The sequence below is a fragment of the Lithobates pipiens genome, unplaced genomic scaffold, assembly GCF_037356315.1.
Source record: "Lithobates pipiens isolate NorthernLeopardFrog02 unplaced genomic scaffold, aLitPip1_a1.2 Scaffold_30, whole genome shotgun sequence".
Classification (NCBI taxonomy): domain Eukaryota; kingdom Metazoa; phylum Chordata; class Amphibia; order Anura; family Ranidae; genus Lithobates; species Lithobates pipiens.
In genome coordinates, this window is record NW_027507791.1 from 87,118,204 (window position 1) to 87,145,001 (window position 26,798).

General features: G+C 43.4%; 1 protein-coding gene across 2 annotated transcripts in view; it reads left to right on the forward strand.

The window, feature by feature from the left end:
• The window catches only part of TTBK2 (tau tubulin kinase 2), a 218,997-nt gene that overhangs the window by 48,842 nt on the left and 143,357 nt on the right, over positions 1 to 26,798 (forward strand). For both annotated transcript variants that reach the window (XM_077464563.1, XM_077464564.1), the window contains exon 2: positions 24,943 to 25,096. In XM_077464563.1, the coding sequence (XP_077320689.1) occupies positions 25,028 to 25,096 (69 nt within the window). In that variant the 5' untranslated portion in view covers positions 24,943 to 25,027. The remainder of the gene's footprint in view (positions 1 to 24,942; positions 25,097 to 26,798) is intronic.

A 26,798-nucleotide genomic window follows, 5' to 3' on the forward strand; every position in this document is an offset into this window, starting at 1 on the left:
GATATATTGCTCATGCATGCCATGGGCATATGTGAAATAACACCCCAAAATAAATTCTGCTGCTTCTCCTGAGTACGGGGATACCACATATGTGGAACTTTTTGGGAGCCTAGCCGCGTACGGGGCCCCGAAAACCAAGCACCGCCTTCAGGCTTTCTAAGGGCGTTACAGTTTTGAAGGCCATAAAATGCCAAGATGGCACAAACCCCCCCCCAAATGACCCCATTTTGGAAAGTAGACACCCCTAAATTTAGGGGTACACTAGTGAGACTAGGTAATAAATGGCGGGTGCCCTGAAACTATAAAAAAATAACTAACCAACCAGCGTCACCTGTAACAGTTATATGGTGATCACTGGTGAAAGGGTTAACTAGGGGGCAATCAGGGGGCTTTATGCGGTAGTATATGGGGGTCCCAGGCGCTATAAAAAGTTGCGGCGAACCTAAATACCTACCTGCCTAACTAGCGTCACCTGTGACACTAATATAGCGATCAGAAAAATGATCGCTTATTAGGCTGGGTTCACACTGGAGCGATGCGGGAACGCCACGAATCCGCGGCGGGTTCCCGCATCGCATGCCTCCCGGCGGCAGTTCACACTGCCCTATGCGAACTGCTGGGAGTGTCAGTGAAATGTTAATGACACCCCCAGATCAGTTCGCATATCGCAGTGCGATCTGCAAACTCGGATCGCATGGTGTGAACACCCATGCGATCCGATTCTGCTGCGGACCAAAAAAAGGGTCCCGTGCGAGTTTGCGGCGGGTGCGACACGAATTCAGCCATACTATCTGTATGGCTGAACTCGAATCGCACAGAGATCGGATGTGATTTGCACTGCAGTGCGGGGCGAATCACATCCGTTCTCAAACCGCTGCAATGTGAACCCAGCCTTAGTGACACTGGCGACGGGGGGTGATCACGGGGTTAAACCTTTATTGGGGGGGTTAGGGGGGTACCTTGGAACTAAAGGGGGCTAACCCTAACTGCCCTAACAGTTATTACAGTCACAAATGACACCAATGCAAAAAAAAAAAAAAGCAATTGGTGTCACTGTGACTGGGGGGGCAGGGGTAATTGGGGGGGGGGGTGATCGGGGGGTAAAGGGGGGGTGTGAGTGTGCCTGGCATGTTCTACTGTATGTGTGGTGTGTTGGTGCAACTCACTGAACCTCTCTCCTCGGTGCCGGAACGAAAAATACCGACACGGAGGAGAGAATACATCACTTCCTCTCCTGTGTTTACATTACAGGAGAGGAAGTGATGTCACGAAGGATTTCCATTCGTCGAGAGCGATCGCGAGGGGGTGGCCATGAATGAATCCCCTCATCCCGGATCGCTCTCGAAGGAATTCCGACCGCCGCAGGCACCGGGGGGGGGGGGGGCCCGATCGGGCCCCCCACCCGCGGGCAGGCAGGGACTTATATATACGCCCATATGCCTGCCCGTGCCATTCTGCCGACGTATATCGTCGTGCGGCAGTCGGCAAGTGGTTAAGGACACTCGGGTGCAAGCCATCTGGTCCTGGTGACTTATTAATGTTTAAGTTTTTAATGTCTATTCCTAATTCTATCCTCTGTTAGCCGTGAGGGTGCTTCCTGTGACATGTCATGAGAATAAACCTTGCAGTCTTGTTTTCTGAACCACCCCCCGCCCCCCCCCCCCCCATTTCCCTCATGAAGACTGAGGAGAAGAATAAATTCTAAACCTTTGCCATCTTTCCAGCCTTTTTACCAAGATTCCCTTCATCATTCTTTATGGGGCCAATATGATCTGATCTCCCTCTTATGCCCCATACACACTATCAGATTTTCTGATGATGATTTTTTTTATTTATTTTTTTCCCTTCAAGTTTACCAAAACCATGTAGTGCAAGGGCCTATCTGATTGCATACCAATTGAAACTCCTAAGGTTTGACCTCATATTATATGGTTTTGGTAAATCTGAAGGAAAAACTCAGCAGAAAAACCGATTTGTGTGTGTATGGGGCTTTACTCTTTTTATATACTTTGGGGATTTTTTTTTTTTTTTTTTTTTTACTCTCCTCTATGTGCCTTTTGTGTTCTATCTTAGCCGCCCTGATTGCACCCTTACATTTCTTATTGGATACTTTGTAAAGTTGGAATGCTGATGATGGCACCTCAGCCTTGTACTTTTTGTAGGCCTTCTCCTTTGCTTTTATATGCATTTTTACATTGGCGTTAAGCCACCCAGGACTTTTTATTAGCTCTTTTAAATTTTTTTCCCATTGGGATGCACTGGCTAATACCCTTTAAAGGGATTGTAAAGTGAATTATAATTTTTTTTTTTTTTTTAATAACATGTTATACTTGCCTCCACTGTGCAATTCGTTTTGCACAGAGTGGCCCCAAACCTGCTCTTCTGGGGTCCCTCAGCGGCTGTCTCGGCTTCCTCCCACAGGTGCTTATCACGTTCATGCAAGCTCCCTCGCACGGTGAGAAGCATCTGCGGGTGTGCTCCCTTGATACAGATGGCGGCTATAGCCGCTCGCTGTATCACACGGCCCCGCCCCCCGGCGCTCCGCTTCAGTGGATGGGATTGACAGCAGCGCGAGGCAATGGCTGCGCTGATTTCCATCCAGCCAATCAGCGGCCAGGCTGAACGGTGGAAAGGACGTCGGGGGACGAGCGCAGGACTTTCGAGGGGTGAGGTAAGTAAAACGGGGGGGGGGGGGGGGCTGGGGGCGGGCTGGGGGCGCAGGCACTGTCAGATGTTTTTAATATGCCCTTTAAAACACACACCCAATTTATCCCATTTAATATCTTCTAGCAAGTAGCATTGGCTCTTTTGAAATTCAGTGTCTTTGTATTCACCTTATTTTTCCTATTAGTGTTATACTGAAACAAATTACCTGTGATCGCAGTTTCCTACCCCGTATTTCCACATCTGTGCTCAGGTCTGTATTGTATTCTTGTTGGTGCATTTACCACCTGACCCATGAAATTGTCCTGCAAGACATTTAGGAAATGGCAAGCTTTAGACGAATGTGCGGTTCCTTCCGCCCAGTCTGTCTTGATAATTAATTAAAATGCCCCATTATGATACTTCCCATCCTTGCAGCCATTCCAAACTGTGATAGGTCTGCCTCCCCCCTCCTTCCTCTGGTTAGGGGACCTATAGCATACTCCCAATATTACTTTCCCCCTGGTTTTCCTCCCTTTTTGTATCTCTCTACCCATAAGGATTTCACCTCCTCCCTTGCTTCTTTCGTTTTGTTGTCCCTCACATTCACCTGTGCATCATTTTTGATATACAGGCATAGCCCCCACCCCCCCCCCCCTCCCGCTTTTTTTTTTTTTTACCCTCCCTATCTCTGCAATGTAGGGAATACCCTTCAATAGTTACCAGCCAATCATGAGAGCTGTTGAACCAAGTCTCTGAAATTCCCACAAAAACAAAATCCTCCTAAATCTTGTTCGGCAGACTTCTGGCATTTGTGAACAAGCCATATAGTTTAGTCCGGATGCATACTATTGGGTGTTCTGAGGTTGCAAATAGGGCTTGTTAATGTACTTGCCTCAGGTTTAGGGGCTTTAGTCAACCTACCACTAATGCCCCCAATATTACCCTCCTGGAATTTTTTCCCACGCTGGCTATCTCTACCTCTGCCCCCCCCCCCCCCCGTCAAGTTTAAAAGCCCCTCTAACTTTTTGGCCATCTTCTCTCCCAGACAAGCTGCACCCTCCCCATTTAGGTGCTGGTAACTGACTGTGAAGTCAGCCCTGTTCTCCAGGAACCTGAACCCCCTCCTTTCTTCACCAGCTCCTCAGCTACTTGTTTACTTCCCTAATCTCCCGCTCGCTGCCTTTCTGGTGTGGCTCGAGGTACGGTAGTATTTCTGTGAAAACTACCTTGGAGGTCCTATTCCTCAATTTTAGGACACTCGATCTTCCTCTGACTTTGTCATTGGTGCCAACATCATGACAGCCGGGTCTTCCCCAGTCCCTCCCAGTAATCTGTCCACCAGAACGCCCAGTAGACAACTTACAGTTTGGTCCTTCAGGTCTTTGTGACAGATTATCCTCTCTGTTCTTTTGAGAATTGAGTCCCCCTACCACCAGAATCTCTTTCCTTTGCCTTCGTTTTACTCCCACCCTCACTGGAGGACTTATTCCCCTGGCAGCTAGGGGCGTCACTCTGTTCCAGCAATGCTGGTCCCTGACTGGTTTGACCAATGTCACACAATGGGGCATACTTATTGGGATGTTCCAACCCAGGATCAGCCTCCCTGACTCTCTCCCCTCTACCCTTCCTGACTGTCACCCATCTACTCTGCTCTGGTGCCTGCGCCTCTTTGTCTCCCCCCGCCTCTGTTCTGTGCCTACTGGGTATGATTCCAACTCTCCTTTTAGTATGGAGAGTCTTCTCAGTGGCTTCCCTAGATTCAGAATATGTATAATTTTGAAGTCAAATTTCAATATTTCAATTTGGCTTTAGTCTTAGCCTTTTGACTAAAATTCCATTTTAGTTTTAGTCGTATCTTAGTCTACTAAAATGTTTGTCTTTTTTAGTCGATGAAATTAACACTGCTCGGTACACTGTCTCTCTGGAGATTAGTAGGTGCAATGGCCACCTGACAGCTATTTATGGATATTTAATGGTAATCATTTTTCGGCCCGGCTCATGCCTATTATATGTCGGCACTTTGAAGAAGGATATCGTTATGGCAGCAGCTAGCTACCATAACTCCTGTATCCTCTTTAGTGAGTGGTCCGGTTCCAGATAAGTGTCCCTTTTTAGTGGATTCGCTGCATGATCACTTTTATCGGCGGCGGGAGAGGACCCTCTGCCACTCTCCGGTGCCCTCCGATGCTCACTGGAGCTGTTGGAGGCGATCGGGTCCTCTCCCTGGCTTGGTATGGAGACAAGTGAGGGGAAGATGGGCCCCCACCCGTCTCCATTTCATTGCAGGGCAGAAGTGATGTCAAAACGTCACTTCCACCCATAGCTCTTAAAGCAACATTTTTTTAAAAAAAATTTTATTTATTTGTTTTCATTTTAGTGTAAAATATGAGATCTGAGGTATTTTTGACCCCAGATCTCATATTTAAGAGGTCCTGCCATGTGTTTGTGTTTTTTTTTTTTTTTTTTTTTTGGGGTTTGTTTTTTTCCCTATTACAAGGGATGTTTACTATCCTTGTAATAGGACTAAGAGTGACCCACTTTTTTTGTTTTTTTTAAAGAACAGTGTCAAAATAAAAGGTAAAATAATAAAAAATGTAAAATAATTTTTAAATGCACCCCCATCCCGCCGAGCACGCGTGTAGAAGCAACCACATATGTTAGAAGTGCTCGCACATGAAAACGGTGTTCAAACCACACATGAGGTATCGCCGCGATTGGTATAGTGAGAGCAATAATTATAGCTCTAGAACTCCTCTGTAACTCAAAGTGCAACCTGTAGAGTTTTTTAAATGTCGCCTATGGAGATTTTTAAGGGTAAAGGTTTGTTGCTATTCCACGAGCGGGCACAATTTTGAAACGTGACATGTTGGGTATCAATTTACTCGGAGTAACATTTATCTTTCACAATATAAAAAAAAAAAAAATGGGATAACTTTACTGTTGTCTTATTTTTTTTAATTAAAAAAAGTGTATTTTTTCCAGAAAAAAGTGCACTTGTAAGACTGCTGTGCAAATATAATGTGACAAAGTATTCCAACACCCGGTATTTTATTCTCTAGGGTGTTAGAAAAAAAATATATAATGTTTTGGGGTTCTAAATTTTCTAGCACAAAAAAAATGTTAACTTGTAAACACCAAATCTCAGAGTCTCGGTCCTTAAATGGTTAATTTATACATAACCATCCACAACCTGCCATCTAAAGCCCTATTATAGTAGAAAAGCAGAGGGTCAGTCTACCAACAACTGGTATTTAGTGTTCGGTACCCTGTTTCCCCCGAAAATAAGACATAGCGTGATTGTCGGTGATGGCTGCAATATAAGCCTTACCCCCCCAAATAAGCCCTAGTTAAAGTCCTTGTAGGTCTTCTTTTCGGGGAAACGGGGTAGGGCTTATTTGGGGGTAGGGCTTATATTGCAGCCATCACCGACAATCACGCTAGGTCTTATTTTCAGGGAAACAGGGTAGTTGCTGGAAAGTTAAACCAACTGTCAGGTTCTGACATCTCTCAGTGATGTTACAGGTGATATCTCTGCGATTGGGCTCATAGGTACGAACACCTGCTCAAACCATTATGTTCCCACTCACCTTGCTGTATTGTTTATTTTATATTATGTTATATGAAACCGGACAGGTATACCCAATACTTCCAGGTGGACAGGAATAGGTTTGTGAATTATTGTAGAACTCACTGTTAGGGGTATCCTATAATGTGTAAGGCTGGTGGGCTTAGTCCACTAGTTACCATCTATAAGTAAAATATCAATTTTGGGTGGACTGGCCCTTTTTAATGGTGAGAAGAGAATTTTTTTTTGCTTTTTAATTGGATAAGTGGAACCAGTGTGTGACTCATATGTACCGTAGCTGCCAAATAACCTCTAATGACGTACCAGGAGTGCTAGTCAACTGTGACAACGCTATGAATAAACTTGAGCTAGCGGTAAAGGCTTGTATGTGACATTGATGTAGATGCAAGCGACCTTGGAAGGATGCTCTTTCTGTATGTAAGCAGTGTGGATGCCTCTGCAGCTTTGCTGATCTCAACCAGAGAAACTTCAGTCTTTGCAGCAAGATCATATTACTTTCCATCTGATATGATTTCTGCTACATAAATGCAAAGACTGGACATTTCACTAATGTACCATTTGGCTTGAGGTGGAAAATGTACACTCTCAATTGCTTTTCATAATTAGTCTGCCTACCTATTCCCTTGCACTGTCCATTTTTCTTCCAAAACGAGTGCCGACAGATGTGATGGGTTCCTTTTACGGGAATAGTTATCTAAATATATAAAGTTATACAATTTTAGAAATGTATAAATTTAGAAACCAGTACATTGATTATAATGTCAGCTGCAAAACATTGCATCTTGTGTGTGTATATATATGTCTGTTGTTTGCTCTTTAGTACAAAGTATACTGCTACATACATAGCCTTATATTTTATATATAAAATTTCTCTCTCTCCCTCTCTCCCTCTCTCCCTCTCTCCCTCTCTCCCTCTCTCCCTCTCTCCCTCTCTCCCTCTCTCCCTCTCTCCCTCTCTCCCTCTCTCCCTCTCTTTCCCTTGGTTATCACTTTTGCCTCATGGCAAGGTGATCCATCGGGCTGGAAAAGGCATTGTTCGTCACCAAACTGTTCTTGGATGGTTGGGAGATGTTGCCCTCAGAGAATGTTTTAGTACTATTCTTCATTTATGGCTGCGTTCTTAGGCAAAATTGTGAGTGTGCCCACACATGAATGGTCTTAGGATGCTTTACTGTTTGCATGACACAGGACTGATGGTAGAGAAAACCTTTTCTTCTCCAGACAATGTTTTTTCTGGATGCCCCAAACCATCGGAAATGGGATTTATGAGAGAAAACTACTTTACCCCATTCCTCACTAGTTCAATCACTGTGCCTTTTGCAGAATATCACTGTCTCTCATGTTTTTTTTCTTGGCGAGAAGTTGCTTCTTTGCTCCTCCTTCTTGACACCAGGCCATCCTCCAAAAGTCTTCACCTCAATGTGCATGCTCATGCGCTCACACCTGCCTGCCTCCATTCCTGAGCAAGCTCTGCACTGGTGATAACCTGATTCCACAGCTGAATGAACTGTAGGACACGGTACTGGTGCTTGCTGGACTTTCTTGGGCGCCCTGAAGCCTTCTGCACAAATGTAGTGGAAACTGTTGCCATTTTACTAGGTAAATGCATGTCTAGTGCTATTGACATGATATTTTCACCACATGTTGGTAACAAACCATGCGATCCATACATACAAAGAAACCAAAACAAAGAAGTTTGGAAATTAAGTTTGTGTCATAAAATGGAATAAAACAGGTTAAAAGTATTGAACACCTGAAGAAAGGGAGATGCACAAAGGCATGGAAAGCCAGGACACCAGCTGAAATCTATCAGTAATTGGAAAGCAATCCTGCCCTATGTCAGTGCAAATTAATAGCAGCTGGTTTAGTCTCAACTGATGGTCTATAAAAAGATGTCTCATCACCAAGGTGTCACACAAGAAATATTGTGATAGGTGAAAGCAAAGAACTCTCTCAAGATCTTCGAAACCCTATTGTTGCAAAACATACTGATGGCATTGGTTACAGAAGGATTTCCAAACTTCTGAATGTTTCAGTGAGCAGAGTTGTGGCCATAATCCGAAAGTGAAAAGAACATCTTTTCACCATAAACAGGCACGACTAGGTGCTCTTCGCAATTTTTCTGACAGAGGAGTGAAAAAAATTATCAGAAGAGTTGTCCAAGAGCCAAGGACCACTTGTGGAGAGCTTCAGAAATACCTGGAATTAGCAGGTACAACTATTTAAAAAAAACAATAAGTAATGCACTCAACTGCCATGGCCTGTATGCACACTCACCATGCAAGACTCCATTGCTGAAGAAAAAGCATGTTAAAGCTTGTTTAACTTTTGTTGAACTACATTTAGATGAGTCTCTGAAATATTGGGAGAATATAATCTGGTCAGATGAAACCAAAATTGAACTGTTTGGATGCCATAATACACACCATGTTTGGAGGTCAAATGGAAATGCACATCATACCAACAGTGATGTTTGAAGGTGGGAACATCGTGTGGGGCTGTTTTTCAGCATATGGTACTGGCAAACTTCATATTATTGAAGGAAGGATGAATGGAAAAATGAACCAAGATATTCTTGATAAAAATCGTCTGCCATCTACCAGGATAATGAAGATGAAATAAGGGTGGCCAGTTCTGCAATTCAATGATCCCAAATACAATGCCAAAGAAACTCTCAATTAATTTCAAAGAGAAAAAAAGCTGCTAGAATGGCCCAGCCAATCTCCTGACTTGACTCCAATAGAAAATCTATGGAAAGAACTAAAGATCATAGTTCATAGAAGAGGCCCATGGAATATTTTAAAGATTTAAAAATCGTGTGGAAGAATGGGACAACATGGCACCTGAGCTAGTTTCTCCATGCAGGAGGCGTCTTGAAGCGGTCATTCCCAACAAAGGATTTTGTACAAAGTATTAAATACATTTGCAGTTAGCGTGTTCAATACTTTTTCCCTGTGTCATTCCATTTTATTACACATAACTTAATTTCTGAACATATTTTGGTTTCTTTGTATGTATTGATTGCATGGGTTGTTACCCATGTGGTGAAAATTACATGTCAATTGCACATTTAGAAATCTATTTCCCTACCTTCTCCCAAAGCCAGGAGCCTGGCGGACAAGATGGGTGAACTAGAGATACTGTTGTACAAGGAGGATTTGCATTTTGTGCGACCTGGTTCAACAGCTCTCATGATTTACTGACCGGCAACCATTCAAGGGTATACCCTTTATCACAGGGATAGAGAGGTTAGAAAAAGAGGAAGGTGTGTGTGTGTGTGTGTGTGTGTGTGTGTGTGTGTGTGTGTGTGTGTGTATATATGTGTGTGTGTGTGTGTGTGTGTATGTATGTATGTATGTATGTATGTATATGTATGTGTGTGTGTGTGTGTATATATATATATATATATATAATTATTATTATATTCAAGGAATAATGTGAGAAATTACATCACTCAGGGAGCTAGGGAGGAGGTGGAATCCTTATGGGTAGCGCTCCAAAGGGATAAAGCTAAGGTGAAAATAATACTGGGAGTATGCTATAGACCCCCTAACCTGAGAGAGGAGTAGGAGACGGATTTCCTATCACAGGTTGGGTTGGCAGCAGGGATGGGGTATTTTAATTATCCAGATATGGACTGGTCGGAGGGAACCACACGTTCGTCTAAGGCTCGCCAGTTCCTAAATGTCTTACAGGACAATTTCATGGTTCAGATGGTAGACTCACCAACTAGAAACAAAGCGTTACTGGATCTACTGATTACTAACAATACAGACTTGCTCAAGGATGTGGAAATACGGGGCAATTTAGGAAACGGCGTTCACAGGTCAATTGACTTCAGTATAAATCGCACAAACAGGAAACATAAGGGGAATACAAAGACACTGAATTTCAAAAGGGCCAACTTCCCTAAACTACAAACCTTGTTAGAAGGCATGAATTGGGATAAAATCTTAGGAACAAAGAACATGGAGGAGAGATGGGTTTTCTTTAAGAGCATAATAAATGCATTAGCCAATGCATCTCTTTGGGTAATGAATTTAAAAGCGCGAACAAAAGTCCTGGATGGCTTAACTCCAATGTAAAAATGCATATAAAAGCAAAGGAGCAGGCCTTCAAAAAAAATACAAGGTTGAGGGATCATCATCAGCATTCAGACTTTATAAAGAATGCAACAAGAAATGTAAAGGTGCAATTAAGGCGGCTAAGAACATGAAAGACACATAGAGGAGGATAGCAAAAACAATCCAAAGTATGTAAACAGTAAAAAAAGGACAGACCATACTGGCCCCATAAAGAATGAGGAAGGACATTGGTTACAAAGAATGGGGAAATCGCAAAGGTATTGAATTTATTCTCCTCAGTCTTCACGAGGGAATCTGTGGGCTTCAGTAACCAAAACTTCTGACACATCAAAGGAAGCACCTCCATGGTTAACAGAGGACAGAATTAAAATTAGACTTGGGGAAACGTAGCATTAATAAATTACCGGGACCAGATGGCTTGCAGCCGAGTGTATTTAGGGAACTCAGTCAAGTAATTGCCAGACTATTGTTCCTAATTTTTACTGACAGTCTACTGACTGAAATGATACCAGCTCATTTAGAGAAAAGCCAGTGTAGCATCAATATTTAAAAAGGGCCCAAAATACATCCCTGAGAATTACAGACCAGTTAGCCTAACATCAATAGTATGTAGACTCTTGGAGGGGATGATGGGGGATGTATACAAGATTTTGGTAACGGTATCATTAGCAGTAATCAGTATGGATTTATGAAGAATCCTTCTTGCCAAACCAATCTATTAACTTTCTATGAGTAGGTGAGTTGCCATCTAGATAAAGGGAGGCCCGTAGATGTGGTGTATCTGGATTTTGCAAAAGCATTTGACGCAGTTCCCCATAAACATTTTCTGTGTAAAATGAGGTCTGTTGGCATGGACCATAGGCTGAGTACATGGATATAAAATTGGCTACAAGGGTAAGTTCAGAGGGTGGTGATAAATGGGGAGTACTCGGAATGGTCAAAGGTAGGTAGTGGGGTCCCCCAGGGTTTTGTGCTGGGACCAATCCTAATTACTGTGTTCATAAATGACCTAGAGAATGGGGTAAACAGTTCAATCTCTGTATTTGTGGACGATACTAAGCTAAGCAGGGCAATAACTTCTCCGCAGGATGTGGAAACCTTGCAAAAAGATCTGAACAAATTAATGGGGTGGGCAACTACATGACAAATGAGGTTTAATGTAAAATGATGCATTTGGGTGGCAAAAATATGAATGTAATCTGTACACTGGTGGGAGAACCTCTGGGGGAATCTAGGATGGAAAAGGACCTAGTAGATGGGCTCAGCAATGGCATGCAATGCCAAGCTGCTGCTAACAAAGCAAACAGAATATTGGTAAGCATTTAAAAAGGGATCAACTCTAGAGATAAAACGATAATTCTCCCGCTCTACAAGGCTCTGATCCGGCCGCACCTGGAGTATGCTGTCCAGTTCTGGGCACCAGTCTTCAGGAAGGATGTACTGGAAATGGAGCGAGTACAAAGAAGGGCAACAAAGCCTATAAAGGGTCTGGAGGATATTGGTTATGAAGAATTTGCGAGCACTGAACTTATTCTATCTAGAGAAGAGACGCTTGAGAGGAGATATGATTTCAATTTATAAATGCCATACTGGTGACCCCACAATAGGGATAAAACTTTTTTGTGGAAGGGACTTTAACAAGACACGTGGCCACTCATTCAAATTAGAAGAAATGGGTTCAACCTTAAATTACTTAGAGAATTCTTTACGGTAAGAGCCGCAAGGATGTGGAATTACCTTCCACAGTCGGTGGTCTCAGCGGGGGTCATCTGTTTCAAAAAATTATTAGATAAGTACCCTATTAGATCAGCACCCGAACGACCGCAACATACAGGGATATACAATGTAATACTAACATATAATCACACCCATAGGTTGGACTTGTCTTTTTTCAACCTCACTTATATGCAATATATAGAGAGAGAGAACACAATCTCACAAAAGTGAGTACACCCCTCACATTTTTGTAAACTTTTTATTCTAACTCTTCATGTGACAACACTGAAGAAATTACACTTCACTACAATGTATAGTAGTGAGTGTACAGCTTGTATAACTGTGTACATTTGCTTTCCCCTCAAAATAACTCCACAAACAGCCATTAATAGCAAAGTGTCATATCTTCAGTGTTGTCACTGTCGTGCGTGTGTTTGTGTGTGCGTACGCACGTGTGTATGTGTATTTTTTCATGTATAAGGCGCTACTTTTTCCTAAAATCATTAGACTGAACATCGAGGGGTGTCTTGTACACGGTCAGTCAGCCTGGGAGAGCCGCACAGATGCTTGGCTGCCCATAGCTTGTCAAACAGGCTTCCTTCAATCACAAGCCGTATGTTGCTTATGTCAGCTGGAAGTGGAGAGTGCGCAAATGCAACAGGAACCAGAGCATTCTGAGCCCAAGATGTCTGAAAATAAAAAAATTATTACAGGTAAGCGATTGTCTTACTCTGCAAAATTCAAACTGAATGTAGTCCGCTATGGAAAAGAGAATGAAAGTAGAGCTGCAGAGAGACAGATGATAGTATGATAGTGTATGATCTAGTGTATGATATGAGAAAACAGGAAAAACTCCATCTGTCTGGAACCAATAGAGATGAAGAGAACAGTGATGCAACAGAGGCTGAATAAAGTGATATGCTGCAAAATATACTGATATGTAAATGTTACCTGCGATAGTTACGAAATATAAATGTGCTGTTTCAAGTTTAAAACATTGATTTCTTAATTTTGGGTTAGAAAAGTGTGTGCGTTCGTGCGTGCGTGCGTGCGCCGTCTAATACCTGGGGGCGTCTTATAGACTGAAAAATACTGTAGCTGTATGGAAGATTCATGCGGAAGTTGCTTTGTATACTGCCATCAATCATTCTTTTGTAATGTGCTTGGTGCAGACCTTGTAGATATTTGCGGTATTCTTAGTATTAGTGGAGTAGTGACTGTGAGCATCATATCGGTTGTCGGTCCAAATGTTTCACCTGTAGTTATTGTGCCTCTGCATACTCCGTGTTTTTGCTTGGTGTGTGTGTGTTTGTTTTTGTTTTTTTGTTTTTTTTTCTCTTTTTGGTAAAATATACAAGATGGGGTTGCGTAGTAAATTGGGTAGCAAACAACATATCAAGCCATAAAATTGTGCATCCCTGTGAAATCGCAAGACTATGGTACCCAAAATTCTCCATAGACCTCTCATGCCATCAGATTACAGTTCACACTGGAGGCATTTTTTTTCAGGCGCTAAAGGGCTAACCATAGCACCTGAAAAATGCCTCCCCTGCAACGCCAGTGTGAAATAACGAGTGCTTTCACACTGGAGCGGTGCGCTTGCAGAACATTGGAGAAAGTCCTGCAAGCAGCATCTTTGGAGCTCCTCCGCCACCCCTGCTCATTGAAATGCAGGGGAACCGCTGCCTAAGCGCCTGCAAAGCGATTCGGTAGCAGTGCTTTTCAGCGCATTTAACCCTTTCTTTGGCCGCTATCAGGGGTTAAAAGCGACCCGCTAGTGGCTGAAAAACTATGTTAAAGCGCTGCTAAAGCTAGAAATCTCAATTCAAGGATCTGTAGTGTAGATTGTACTTGTTTTTGTTTTATTTTTTTATTTTTTTTCACGTATTGTTGCTTCAGCTTTCTGTTGTATAGCAACAAGGCACATTCCAATGGAGCAAAGTCCAGAATTGACAGATTGTAGTATGTGTCCAGTCTCTGTGAAATGGATTAGGACAATACCAGCCTGTCCATAGGTCACTGTATGCAAATCTGTTTACATGGTAATCGCTTTGTAGGTTTAATAACTGAAAATAGTAAAGTAAATTCTTTTGCAGAAGAGAGCTGTGAAAGATCAACAGGTATTTTCTGTACTTTGAAGAAAGTAAGCTACAATATATTCAATTATGGGGTTTAGATACGCTTTCACTTTATACATGCACTCCTCCTCCTCCCTTTTTTTTTTTCGTGAATACAATCCATAAGCTTTAAGGTTAACTCTACTTTCGTAGATGGGGGGGGGGGGGGAAGCAAATAAAATTAATATAGCCTATACAATTGCGACTCAACTCATATTTTTATTTGAATTTTATTAAAAATTACCTTTCCTTTTCAATCTGCAGCAAAATACAATATGGCTACCTGGAGGTGTTCTGTACCCAGACTGTGTACAGAACACTCCCCAGATATGTTATTTCCCATTTGTGTGATTGGCTCACTGATTTTCCCAGAAGTCTACAGTACAATACAAGTCAGATTTCAGACATCCCCTGCAACAAAACCCTTTTTGGTGAGATTCTCCCAATAGGAAATCACATCTAAAAGGGATGCAGTCCCTGCAATTTTCCTCATTAGTTTTGCAGGTGTAGCAGCTGGTTGATTAAGAAACCACTTCCATAAGGCTGGGTTCACACTGAAGCGATGCGGGAACGCCGCAAATCCGCGGCGTTTTCCTGCATCGCATGCCTCCCGCCGGCAGTTCACACTGCCCTATGCGGACTGCTGGGAGTGTCAGTGAAATGTTAATGACACCCCCAGATCAGTCCACATATCGCAGTGCAATCTGCAAACTCGGACAGGAATTGGATCGCATGGTGTGAACACCCATGCGATCCGATTCTGCTGCGGACCAAAAAAAGGGTCCCGTGCGAGTTTGCGGCGGGTGCGATGTGAATTCAGCCATACTATCTGTATGGCTGAACTCGCATCGCACAGAGATCGGATGTGATTTGCACTGCAGTGCGGTGCGAATCACATCCCTTTCTCGCTTCCGCAGCAGTGTGAACCCAGCCTTAGACTCACTTTTGCACATGGGCACAGACAAACACAGGAATTTCTTCAGAATAACAAAAGGTAGGAATCTGCAACAAAGTCTTCTGACCAAGGTTGTACCCCCCTCCAATAGACCATAAGATTTGTAAGTTATGTAACATGAGTCCTATCTGAACCAATAAAATCTAGCTTTTCTGATGTCTCCCATATTTGCTCCCAAGCTGTTTATACTTCAGGTAAATGAAGAAGCCTCAAAAGTGGACTCGAGATGGTGTTCTTTCACAAATGTTTTTGTGTTCATTTCAAATAGTGTTCTCTGTACTGAAAATGGAATTATATTGTCTGAGGCAAAATGGCATGCATCATGCTGGCAAATTGGAGAAAATGGGAGCCTGGTGAGACATTATCCATCTAAAGAACTATCAGTATTTCTTGATGTTGAACATGGTCTGCTATACAATTCAGCACAGGCATCAGCTGAATCCCATACGTATGTACAGTGCAGGCATACATCTACACGGCCTCCTGAGCTGGTAGACTTTTAAAGACTGTTTGGCTAGTGTACAGTACTTGGTAACCCTGTTGACAAACCCTTAATTTTGATTCTGTCACACCCCCTTCTCCAGACAAAGTCACTGAACGTGGAGTAATGGTAACTGAACGCTGTTAATAATATCCACAAATTGGACTTGTATCAGGGGAGGAACAGAGAAGCTGGAAATCAAAGTAATCGTTTTTTTTTTTAAATGCTGGTTGTCAGGGGCGTGCTGGGCCGGGGGGCAGGCCGCCTAAATTTTATTCAAAACGGCTACTGTCTGCTGACAACTCTTTTTGTGTGGAGGAAGTCGGCCGTGGCATCCGCCAATTGGCTGTTACCGGCTGCGCTGCCTTCTGGGAGTTGTAGTCCAGAGGCGGGGCACGCAGGGCATCAGGGGTGAATGACATACGGATGCTCTATCTTCTCTCTGTGGCCAGGAGGGGCGGGATGGAGTGGGGAGTGCTCTGCTGGTAGACACTGAGGTGACAGTGAAGGACACTGATAGGCTGAACAGGGGGCACTGATGGACTGCACAGATGGGCTGCATGGGTGGACACTGAGGTGGCACTGAAAGACACTGATAGGCTGAGCTGGTGTGCACTGATAGGCTGCACAAGTGAACACTGAGGCGGCACTGGCGGGCCCTGATGAGGTGGCACTGATGGGCTGCACTGGCGGGCCCTGATGAGGTGGCACTGATGGGCTGCACTGGCGGGCTCTGATGAGGTGGCACTGATGGGCTGCACTGGCGGGCCCTGATGAGGTGGCACTGGCGGGCCCTGATGAGGTGGCACTGATGGGCTGCACTGGCGGGCCCTGATGAGGTGGCACTGGTGGGACCTGATGAGGTGCCACTGATGGGCTGCACTGATGGACACTGATAGGCTGCATTTAATTGGCACTGGTAAGGATGCATTTCATTTTCAACTTCAACTCCTGAAGTGTTTGGACTGGAGGTAGGGCATGCCAGCCTGCCAGGGGAGGCATGTGACTGGCTTAGGCTGGGCGCTGGCTGCAACTTGAATTTTTAAGAGCGGAAAATGTGGGACTTTATATGAATCATGCAGCCAATGAGATAATATGGCAGAATATGTCTGGTGGATGATACATAAATCCAATATGTAGATATAGATAATACATAAATTTATAGAGTAAATAGGATTTATTCCATACAGATTAATAACATAGCATGGTAACATATAAGTTCATACTGTAGGCAAAGGTAAAAACCAAACTGATTGACATGTATCTACATGGTAAAAGTTATTTAAAATATTAATTGAATTGGTTAGCATAAGTAGAAATGATGAATCGGTACACTCCAATAAGCCTCGCATATGTGATATTAATAAGATGGTAAACTTGAATTTTAATAGGAAAACATCTAATAGCTCAAAGAGTTTTGCGGCTGAACGCCATTCATCGGGAGCGGAAGAAGGGCAGGAGTCTATAACAGTATTTGGAATTAAAAATTACAGTAATATAGGGGTAGATATAATAAATCCATCTAAGCAAGGAAGATGGAAGAGATGGAGATATATGTATATATCCAATCATACCTAGAGACCAGCAGTGGATCTAGGTGCAAGCATGGGAGGCCGGAAGGGTCACCAGCCATGGCAGCTGAGGTAGCATATCCCAAGGCAACTAGATGGAATTGGGCAGCTGAGACCAGCATTCCCCAGTAATGAGCTCCAGTGTGTAAAATATATCGGCAAAGCCATCTATAACAAATGTAAATAATGTAATATACAAATGTATACAATAGGATACTAATAAACATGTTGGAGTGGATATGTGGGTGCTGTGGCCAAGACAAATTGGATAGGTAGAAAGACTGTGCCAAAGAGTGAGAAAAGGATAGTATATTATTGTAATATAATATATACCATAAAGAGGGATAAACGTGGGTACAACCAAAACTTAAACCCAGGGTACAATGATGCAAAAAGAGAAAACAAGGTAGAAAAGAGAACGGGGAAGACCACAATAATACCTATATGGACAAAGTCCATATGAGGCACCGTGTCCATGGGAGGATAAAACAAGGGAAATGTCTGGTTAAGCTGAAAGGAGTATATAAACTCCAAACTGGCTGGAGGTATACCACCATCACACTGGCGTCCAATGGGGGAAAGCACCAAAAACCGAGCAGCAAACCACCATTCGACATCCGATGCCAACCCCCCTCGTGGAGGACACTGAGAAGGAATCACAGCGCCGACATATTCACACCACCAATAGGTGACGCAGCACGTATGACGCCAGAGGCGTGCCATCCACCCACACCCCCGCGTGTACCAGAGGGGAGGAGGGAAGGGGAGGACTCGCGGAGCGCATCACAGTTCCCGTGACTGCAAACAAGAGCAGCCAAACCTTGAATTTGTCATCGCTCCCCCAGTAGGCTGTGCAAGGACCTGCTGTTCTGCCATCTGCATTGCTGAGGCGAGAGACCCGGCCTGTAGGTCCTGCTGGGAGCTGGCCATGGCCTGTGGATCCTGCTGGCCTGTAGATCCTGCTAGGACTTGCCCTTGGCTGTGGGTCTTGCTGGCCTGTAGGTCCTGTGAGTCCTGCTGGCCATAGCATGTAGGTCCTGCTGGGAGCTGGCCGCAGATCTGTGGGTCCTGCTGGGCAGTGGGTCGATTAAATGGCCACTTGTCTGGACTTGCCCCCAGGCCTAAGGCTGCCAGCCCTCCCCTGCTGGTTGTTTTATTCCCTACCTGTGTGGAATGAACAGTTGGCAAAGCACTGTGCACTATCCCCATGCTCCAGTCCATTCTCCATTGCCACTGGCTGACAGTCCTCTTCCTGGTTGTATGACACCAAGGGGGAATTTACTAAAACTGGAGCAGTTGTGCATTGTTACCAATCGGCTTCCACCCTCAGTTTTTTTTTTTTTTTAGTTAATGAATGAAAAGTAGAAGCTACATAGTTGCCAATGCACAACTGCTTCAGACTTGGTATGTTCACCTCCTAGTGTCCCAAGTTATTGCGCTATCCATTCCATCATAACAATTTGTATGTACCGTGTAGTATAGACCAGGCACCACATGCAGGAATCCTATAGTTTATAAGGACTCATTTGCACTTGCATAATCCAATGCAGTGCGATAATGAAAGGTATGTTCTAAAATGCACACCTTGGTATTTTGTAACTTGATGCTCCAAAATGTGCATCATCCAAAATCCCATGGTTTTTAGTTGTCTATTCGAACAGGCTTGAAGCTTGTCGCTCAAATAATAAAAAAAAAGCTTCTTTTTAAGCTACAAGCTTCAATTGTTTGTTTTTGACCCCAATAGTCTTTAACCACTTGCCACCCAGGCCAATTCTGACACTTCTTTCCTACATGTAAACATAATTTTTTGCTAGAAAATTACTCAGAACCCCCAAACCTTATGTTTTTTTAAGCAAAGACCCCATGGAATAAAATGGTGGTCGTTGCAACTTTTTATCTCGCATGCTATTTACGCAGCAATTTTTCAAACTTGTTTTTTTTTTTTGGGAGAAAAGACAAGTTTCATGCATTAAAAAACAAAAAAAACAAAGTTAGCCCAATTTTTTTTTTTTTTTTGCATAATGTGAAAGATGTAAAACGATACCGAACATGTCATTTAAAAATGCGCACACTCGTGGAATGTTTCCAAAAGTCGATACTTAACAACCCCCACACAACGCTTAAAATTTTTTTTTTGTTCCCTGTTTAGAGTTAGAGGAGGTCTAGTGCTAGAATTATTGCTCTCTTGAATGTTTGCAGCAATGTGTGGTTTGAACACTGTTTTACATATGTGGGTGCGACCTACGTATGTGTTCGCTTTTATAAGTGAGCACGTGGGGATGGGTTGTGCTTTTTATAATTTTACATATATATTGACACTTTTTTTTTTATTTATTTTTTTTTTTTTTATGTAAACATCCCTTATAATAGGAATAAGGCAGGACGGGTCCTCCTTACAGCAAGATCTGGGGTCTATAAGTCCCCACATCTTGCCTCTAGGCTGGGAAGCATGAAATCCCCCCCCAAAAAAAATCTAGCCGAGGCAACGAAATGTTTTCAAATGCAGAGGCTGGGCATGACGTCGTAATGTTCCACCTAGGCCTCCGAAGGTCATAGAGACTGCCAGGGGCCATCTGGCCTACGGTAATCTCTATGGTGAACTGCTGGCGTATTCCTCCTCTGGCACGCTTATTGCACAAGCAAGCCGGCAGCAGCACCAGAGGGTGACGGGAGGGGTGCCCCCTTCCGCCGCCTGTAAAATAAGATATCAGAATGATGCCTGTAACTGCAGGAATCATTCAGATATCACCACTCAAAGTCTGCAATGTCCTATTACCGCTTGCAGGTATGAAGTGCTTTATGAAGGATTATAGCCAAAGCTCTTTTTGCTTACTGTATTTGCTGGCGTATAAGACTACCTTTTACACTTAAAAAAAATGCCCAAAAATCGGGGGTCGTCTTATACGCCGGGTATACAGGTATACAATGCTGCCCGATAGATGTCAGCCCCCAAATGTCTGCTAATACTGTATGTGGCTTCAGCTACAAACAGTATACGCCGTTGAGCCAATCCCTGCGAGTGATGTATTCTATTAATGAATACAGAGCCTGCTTGGATTGGAGTAACAACCTCTGCCAATCCGAGCAGGCTACATAGAGTAGCCTGCTCGGATTGGCTTTGAGAGAGAGAGGCAAGGGCTGATGATGCTACAGCCTCTGCCAATACAAGCAGGCGTTGTATTCATTAAAATAATACACCGCTCACCATACTTCCCTGGGTAAATCCATTCACTGATCTACTACTATACATCCTGCTATTTGCCTTTGAGGTCCCAGGCACCCAAGAGGGACAGGTAAATCTGGGACATATGATGGGGGGTTATTAAATGCATTTTGGTGGACAATTCCCATAGAATGTAACCCAAAAGTGGTATAGGTTTGGTTAGTGAAAAATTCTACTTTCCAGAGTTGTGGCATTCAATAGATCTCGGTTTGTGTTGTTATTGTTTGATTTACTTTATGACATAACACAGCATGGCTGATGAGTAGTTGGCATTCTTGCTTTGTATTTTTTAATCGTTCTAATGTTTTTTTTAAATGGTGTTGCCTCAGAAGGGGGGTAGTCTTATACCGCGAGTATTGCCCAAAACCTATGTTTTCACTTGAAAAATAGGGGGTCGTCTTATACGCCCAGTCGTCTTATACGCCGGCAAATACGGTAACTTCTCTTGTGGGTCACAGGAATGCATTTGACAGTTACTGAAAAAGCGTTAAAGGCTAGATTTTCTGATGTCTCCCACTGCACGCCAGTGATCCAGATTTAGTTGACAGTGGGCTTTCATCACAGAGCCAGAGATCCTGACATTAATGATGGGATCTGCCCAGATGCCAGACTGACAGCTGGATCAGCCTCCCCATGTGCTGCTGGGAGACTGAGCCAGCCGCTCCTCTACAGGCCATCGCTTTAGTGTGCGCTGGCGGGGCAGAGCAGAGAGCTGTGATGGACAATCGCTGCTCTGTGCTCAGAGCGGACCTGAGAACTGAGTGATCAGCGGCCTCTGTTCATTGAGTTCTTGGTGCGGAGCTGGCAGGGGGACAGCTGCAGCATCGAACTGGTGTTGGACCCACCTAGGTAAGTATGACCGTTTTTATTATTATGTTAGTTATTTATTTTAAATCCTGCACTTATATTATAATCATAGAGCCTGCAAAATGTGTTACCTTGCTCAAACTCACCTTTTGCGCCCCCCAACTAGCTTAACATTGACAAAAACCGCTTGCCGACCAGCTGCTATAATTTTACTGATTATATTCTGTTCTGAGAGGAGTGATTCCTATTGGCTAGGAACCACGGTCCGTCACTTCCTCTAGTCGGTCTCCTCCCCCTTCAATTAGAAACGCACACTAGAAGACACAATTAACCCCTTGATTACCCCCTAGTGTTAACCCCTGCACTGCCAGTGACATTTTTACAGTAATCCGTGCTTTTTTATAGCACTGATCGCTGTATAAATGTCAATGGTCCCAAAAATGTCCAACGTGTCAGCCATAATGTCGCAGTCCCGATTAAAAGATTGTGTTTGTTTTGTTTTTTTTCTTTCTTCAAAATTGTCGCTTTTTTGTTTTATAGTGCAAAAAATAACCGCAGAGGCGATCAAATACCACCAAAAGAAAGTTCTATTTGTGGGGAAAAAAAGGACATAAATTTTTGTTTGGGTGCAGCGTCACACAACCGTGCAATTGTCAGTTAAATCGACGCAGTGCCGAATCGCAAAAAAAGGCCCAGTCATTCAGAAGCCAAATCTTCCGGGGCTGAAGTGTATAAACAAGCCTTACATGCCCTCAAAAATGGCTGTACAAAAAAAAAAAACAGCAAAGCAACCAAAGGCGCTCACCTATAGATGCAGCCTTAATGATTGTGTTGTGTTTTTTCTTTTTTCTCCTCCCACCCCCCTTTGGTAAACTGTTAAATCTGTGTTTTTTCCTTCTCACTATGGCTGCTTTAGCAACCAACACACCTAAGATAATGCTGTGCGGTGCCCTCCAGTATGTACTGCACTGTCATGACCACAGTACACAAATGGTAATACTGGAGGCAGTACAATCCGGTATGCATTATATTTGTCAAGTGTCCTTTCTAACTTAATTCTCTGAGCCAGAGAAAATCTTGTTTTTATTACCACAAGCAATCATCATTCATATTTTTTATTTTATTTTTGCAAAAATAACTGTCTCTCTGTTTACAGCCACAGGGCTGCAAATCCAAATCACAGGTTGTTGACTATAAAAGACCTGTTACTAACATTCAAAAGTGTATTTATATACTTTTCCAGTTCTTGAGTTCAATTGCTGTAATATTCTGATCCTTAGGCAAAATATTCTGAAGCTGACTTTGTGTCAGTAATCACGTTAAATGTTGTGGTCGGCTTCTTCTCAGCTTAGAAGCGGACTTAAAATGTATCTAAACCAAAAACAAAAATGTAATATATTGCAGCTTGGCAATACTTAGATGTTGTGGCTACTTTGGTTTTCTTAAAGCTTTTTTTTTCCTTTTTATGTTCTCCTGGTGATCCAGCCAGTAAGTTTCTCAACTTCCTTTAACCAATTACAGACCACCCAGCATACATTTACTGCTGCAGGGAGGCTGCTCTGTGCAAGATCACGTACCTAGTATGTGATCTGACACTTCCAGGTGTGGGGTGCATGCGTGTGCCCCCCCGCCCCCCCCCCCCCAGCGCCATGCTCCCTTTAGTAATTCTACGTAGTGGGAGCTGATTGGCGAGTACGGCAGACTCTGCCGGCACCCGCCGATGCTTTGGTACACAAGAATAACAGCAGTCTGCTTATGTATACAAGGCAGATTGCCGTTCTGTGATTACAGAAGGCATGAATCCTGTGTTCCTGTAAAGCAAGAACACCGATTTCATGTCTTCCACAAGTAAAAGTACCTCCCTCACCCTTTGATCGCCCCTGATGTTAACCCCTTCCCAGCCAGTGCCATTAGTACATTGACAGTGCATATTTTTTAGCAGTGACTGTATTGGCATCACTGGTCCCCAAAAAAGTGTCAGTGTCTGATTTGTCCACTGCAGTATCGCAGTTGCTGATTGCCACCATTACTGCATGTAAAAAAAAAAAAAAAAAAATTCCATATTTTGTAAACATCATAACTTTTTTTGTGCAAACCAATTAATATACACTTGGGGGTCACATTCAGCTCAACAGGCAGACCGTTGTCGGTACAAAACAGGAGATTGCTGATTGTCTAGATAAGAAACAGTAGTCTAAGCCAGTGGTTCTCAACCCTGTCCTCAAGTACCCCCAACTAGCCATGGTTGGGAATTTTTCTCTAAAATATATAAATAAATAAATTGGCTGTCCAAAATACCAAGTCATTGACTCGGATTTAAAGCACATGTGCAAGATAAAGGAAAACCTGCAAACATGGCCTGTTGGGGGTACTTGAGGACAGGGTTGAGAACCACTGGTCCAAGCTAGACAATCTGCAAGATGCATATTATAAGGCCTGGTTCACACCTATTAATTTTTAGTGCATTTTCAGTTTTGCAGAAACACACTACAGTCCATTTAACATGGTTTTCTATGGATCATGTTCACATCTGTGCATTTTATGGAACGGACCAGGGACTTTTTTTCTAGTTTTTAGTTCCATAGACTTCAATGCACAAGTGTGAATCGGGCCTCAAGGTCTCTGACATACTAATCATTCCCCTCTACTATTGTTGTAGTGACAACCATGGTTTTTGGTTTTCCCCTCACTTTCTGGACTAGTGACAATGGTAACCTATTCTCCAAAACTAAGAAATAAAAGAATTGCAGCTAAGAGACGTTATGAATACTGCAAAAATCAGACTATTAGGCCCCTTTCACACTGACGTCCCGTTCAGGCCCGCCTGTCAGTTTTTCAGGCGGACCTGAACGGGTGCTCCATAGAGCTCTATGGAGCGTCGGATGTCAGCGGTGACATGTCCGCTGACATCCGACCCGCTCCGATCCGAAAAAGTGTAACGGAGGAAAAAGCTATTTTTCCATCCGTCATCGGATCGGGTGACGACGGGCACTGCGGTCCGTCGTCACCCGATCTCCCATAGGGGAGAGCGGCGCTGTGACAGGTCCGTCCCTGCGCAGTGTGCAGAGACAGACCTGTCATCTCCCTGCTCAGCGGATATCCACGGGGCGGATCAGAACTGATCCGCCCCGTGTGAAAGGACCCTTACTGTGTTTGTTTTTTATTTCTTTGCAAAGCTTTTCATATCCTTTACAGTTCTTTTTATATCATCCTTTAGTATCTTCTGTGTGTTGTCTGCTCTAATAATCATTAAGGCTTTGTGTACACTGCTGCTGGTAAACAGACGTTTAGGAGCAGTTGTGCGTTTTTTTTTTTGTTTTTGTTTTTCAGCTGCCCCTGAACTCTCCTCTGTGTTGTCTTATCAGTACATGTGCACAGGGTAATTTAGTCTTAGGCAGTTGAACTTAGAAGATTTTTTTGGAAAGCAAAAAAATGCGTTTGGGACGGATGTTAAGAGGCATTTCAAACTCCTGTAACAGTGTGTAAACGTGGTAACTTGCGCTTAACCGTGTTTCGTTTACAGCCATTTTTTAATTTTTGGCTATTTAAAAAAGCTTCTAAATGCAAACGTGGCATAAAACTCGTCAAAACTGACGTTTTTAAATGTCGGTTACTATCTGTCAAGTTAAATTGTTCAGGAGAGGTTGTAAAATGTTCTGTGTACATTAAGCCTAAGTTTTGTGCTTGGAATCGTAATGGTCTGTACATCACTGCAGCTGGTGCATCACTAATGTAATGTGCCCTTGTCTTCACAGCCTCTGGGTAAATGGAAGTCACCTCTGGGAGCCAGATGATCACTGGTGACGAGAGTTCTGCCTAGCAGCTCCAGCACCAAGTGCAATGAGCGGGGGAGTGGAGCAGCCGGATATCCTCAGCGTAGGAGTCCTGGTTAAGGAAAGATGGAAAGTGGTAAGTTGTGTGTTTGTTTGTTTGTTTTTTTTTGTTTTTTTTTTTATTATTTTTTTTTCTTAGTTATTGTGTTACCTTACATTTAATTTTTATTTTGCTTTTCCTTGTTTTCTCATATAAACCTGCTGTCATTGCAGATTAAAAAAAAATTACAAGGCTAATGCAAAAGCAGCTTGAAACAGCATCTTAAAGCAGAACTCTAGCAATTTATACTCTTTATACTTGCCCCTGCATGCTGTGTACTTTCTTTCTTTAACATTTTATCTAGAATTTTCTACCTTCAAAATAGAAAATGTGGTTTACAAACAGCAATTGACATTTAGCAGACCTCATGCTTGTCAAAATGGTATACACACAGCTTTACCTAAGTGTGAACTGTATAATAACGTAACTAGATGTTGTCTGTTACCTATGTTTGAAGTCCAGATCATACTGCTCAGACACTGGTTGGTCTTCCATACCTTTAGGCCTCATGCACACTGGACATTTTGAGTCCCCAATCAGCACAAACTTCCTAATACATTAATTTCAGAAACCAAACCCATGTTGTATAGTGATTGACCTTATCCTAATAAATTGTTTACTCCTCTCAAGCGTTTTGCCCAAGAATATCCCAATGATGGGGGAGGGGGGGAGTCCTCAAAGTGGTCTGTCCTGTAGGGGATCCAGCTATTTCCTTATGCCGCGTACACACGAGCGGATTGTATGGCGTACTTAGTCCGTCATACAATCCGACGGACAGTCCGTCGTACTTTCCACTGAACGGACTTGACCACACACGGATACACAAACAGTCCGTCGAAAGCTTGCGCGATGACGTGTACAGCACGTACGACGGGACTAGAAATAGGAAGTCCAAGACACAGCAAAGCACCCTTCCGCCGTGTAAATCCTTTCTGGGCATGCGCCATTCTTAGTCTGTCGAACTAGCATACTGACGACCGTATTGTCCGCTGAAACCAAAGTACGACGGACAGAATTTCGAAAAAACCGAAATACTTAGTACTCCGGACTGCACGCTGAAAAAGTCCGCTGAAGCCCACACACGAGCGGATTTTCCGCTGAAATGTGTTTCGACGGACTAATTACGCCATACAATCCGCCCGTGTGTACGCGGCATTAACAAGACTTAGACTGTCCTGTGGAGGTTATTCTGGTGTTCAAAGTCCCTGTGCATGAACAACTAGAGACACTTTGCAAGGACTTATTCTCCATCATGGGCCCTACAACTGGCAATGTTTGTTTGCCGGAACTTGTGCCTAGCTCAAGCATGTGTCTAGGGATCCTGGTTCATTTCTTCATGGATCCCTCAGCCTGCGGCCATGCTGTACTCTGTAGATGGCCTAGTGGATATTGTGCACCTCATGTCCAGAATAGGTCTCCTGTTTACATGCGGTGAACCCTTTGTCTCAAATGTTAGTCTGTGGAGCATCCGTGTAAAATTGCTTACTGTGCTTGGCTTTTGATGGGGAAACCTCACTTTTGGAGTGTCCCTAGATACTTACATCAATGACCTCACTGGAGAGAAGAGTACCCTTTTGCCCTGCAAGGCTAGGCTTCATCTTGGGATGCACTCTATTTCGGCAACTAAGGAAAGCTCTATTCGTTTCTCTTTAACTACAAAGCCAAGCCCAGCTCTGAGACTGTTTGACTTCAAACCTTGGTCTTAAATCCTTAAAACCTGTGTAAGTCCCTTTCCAAT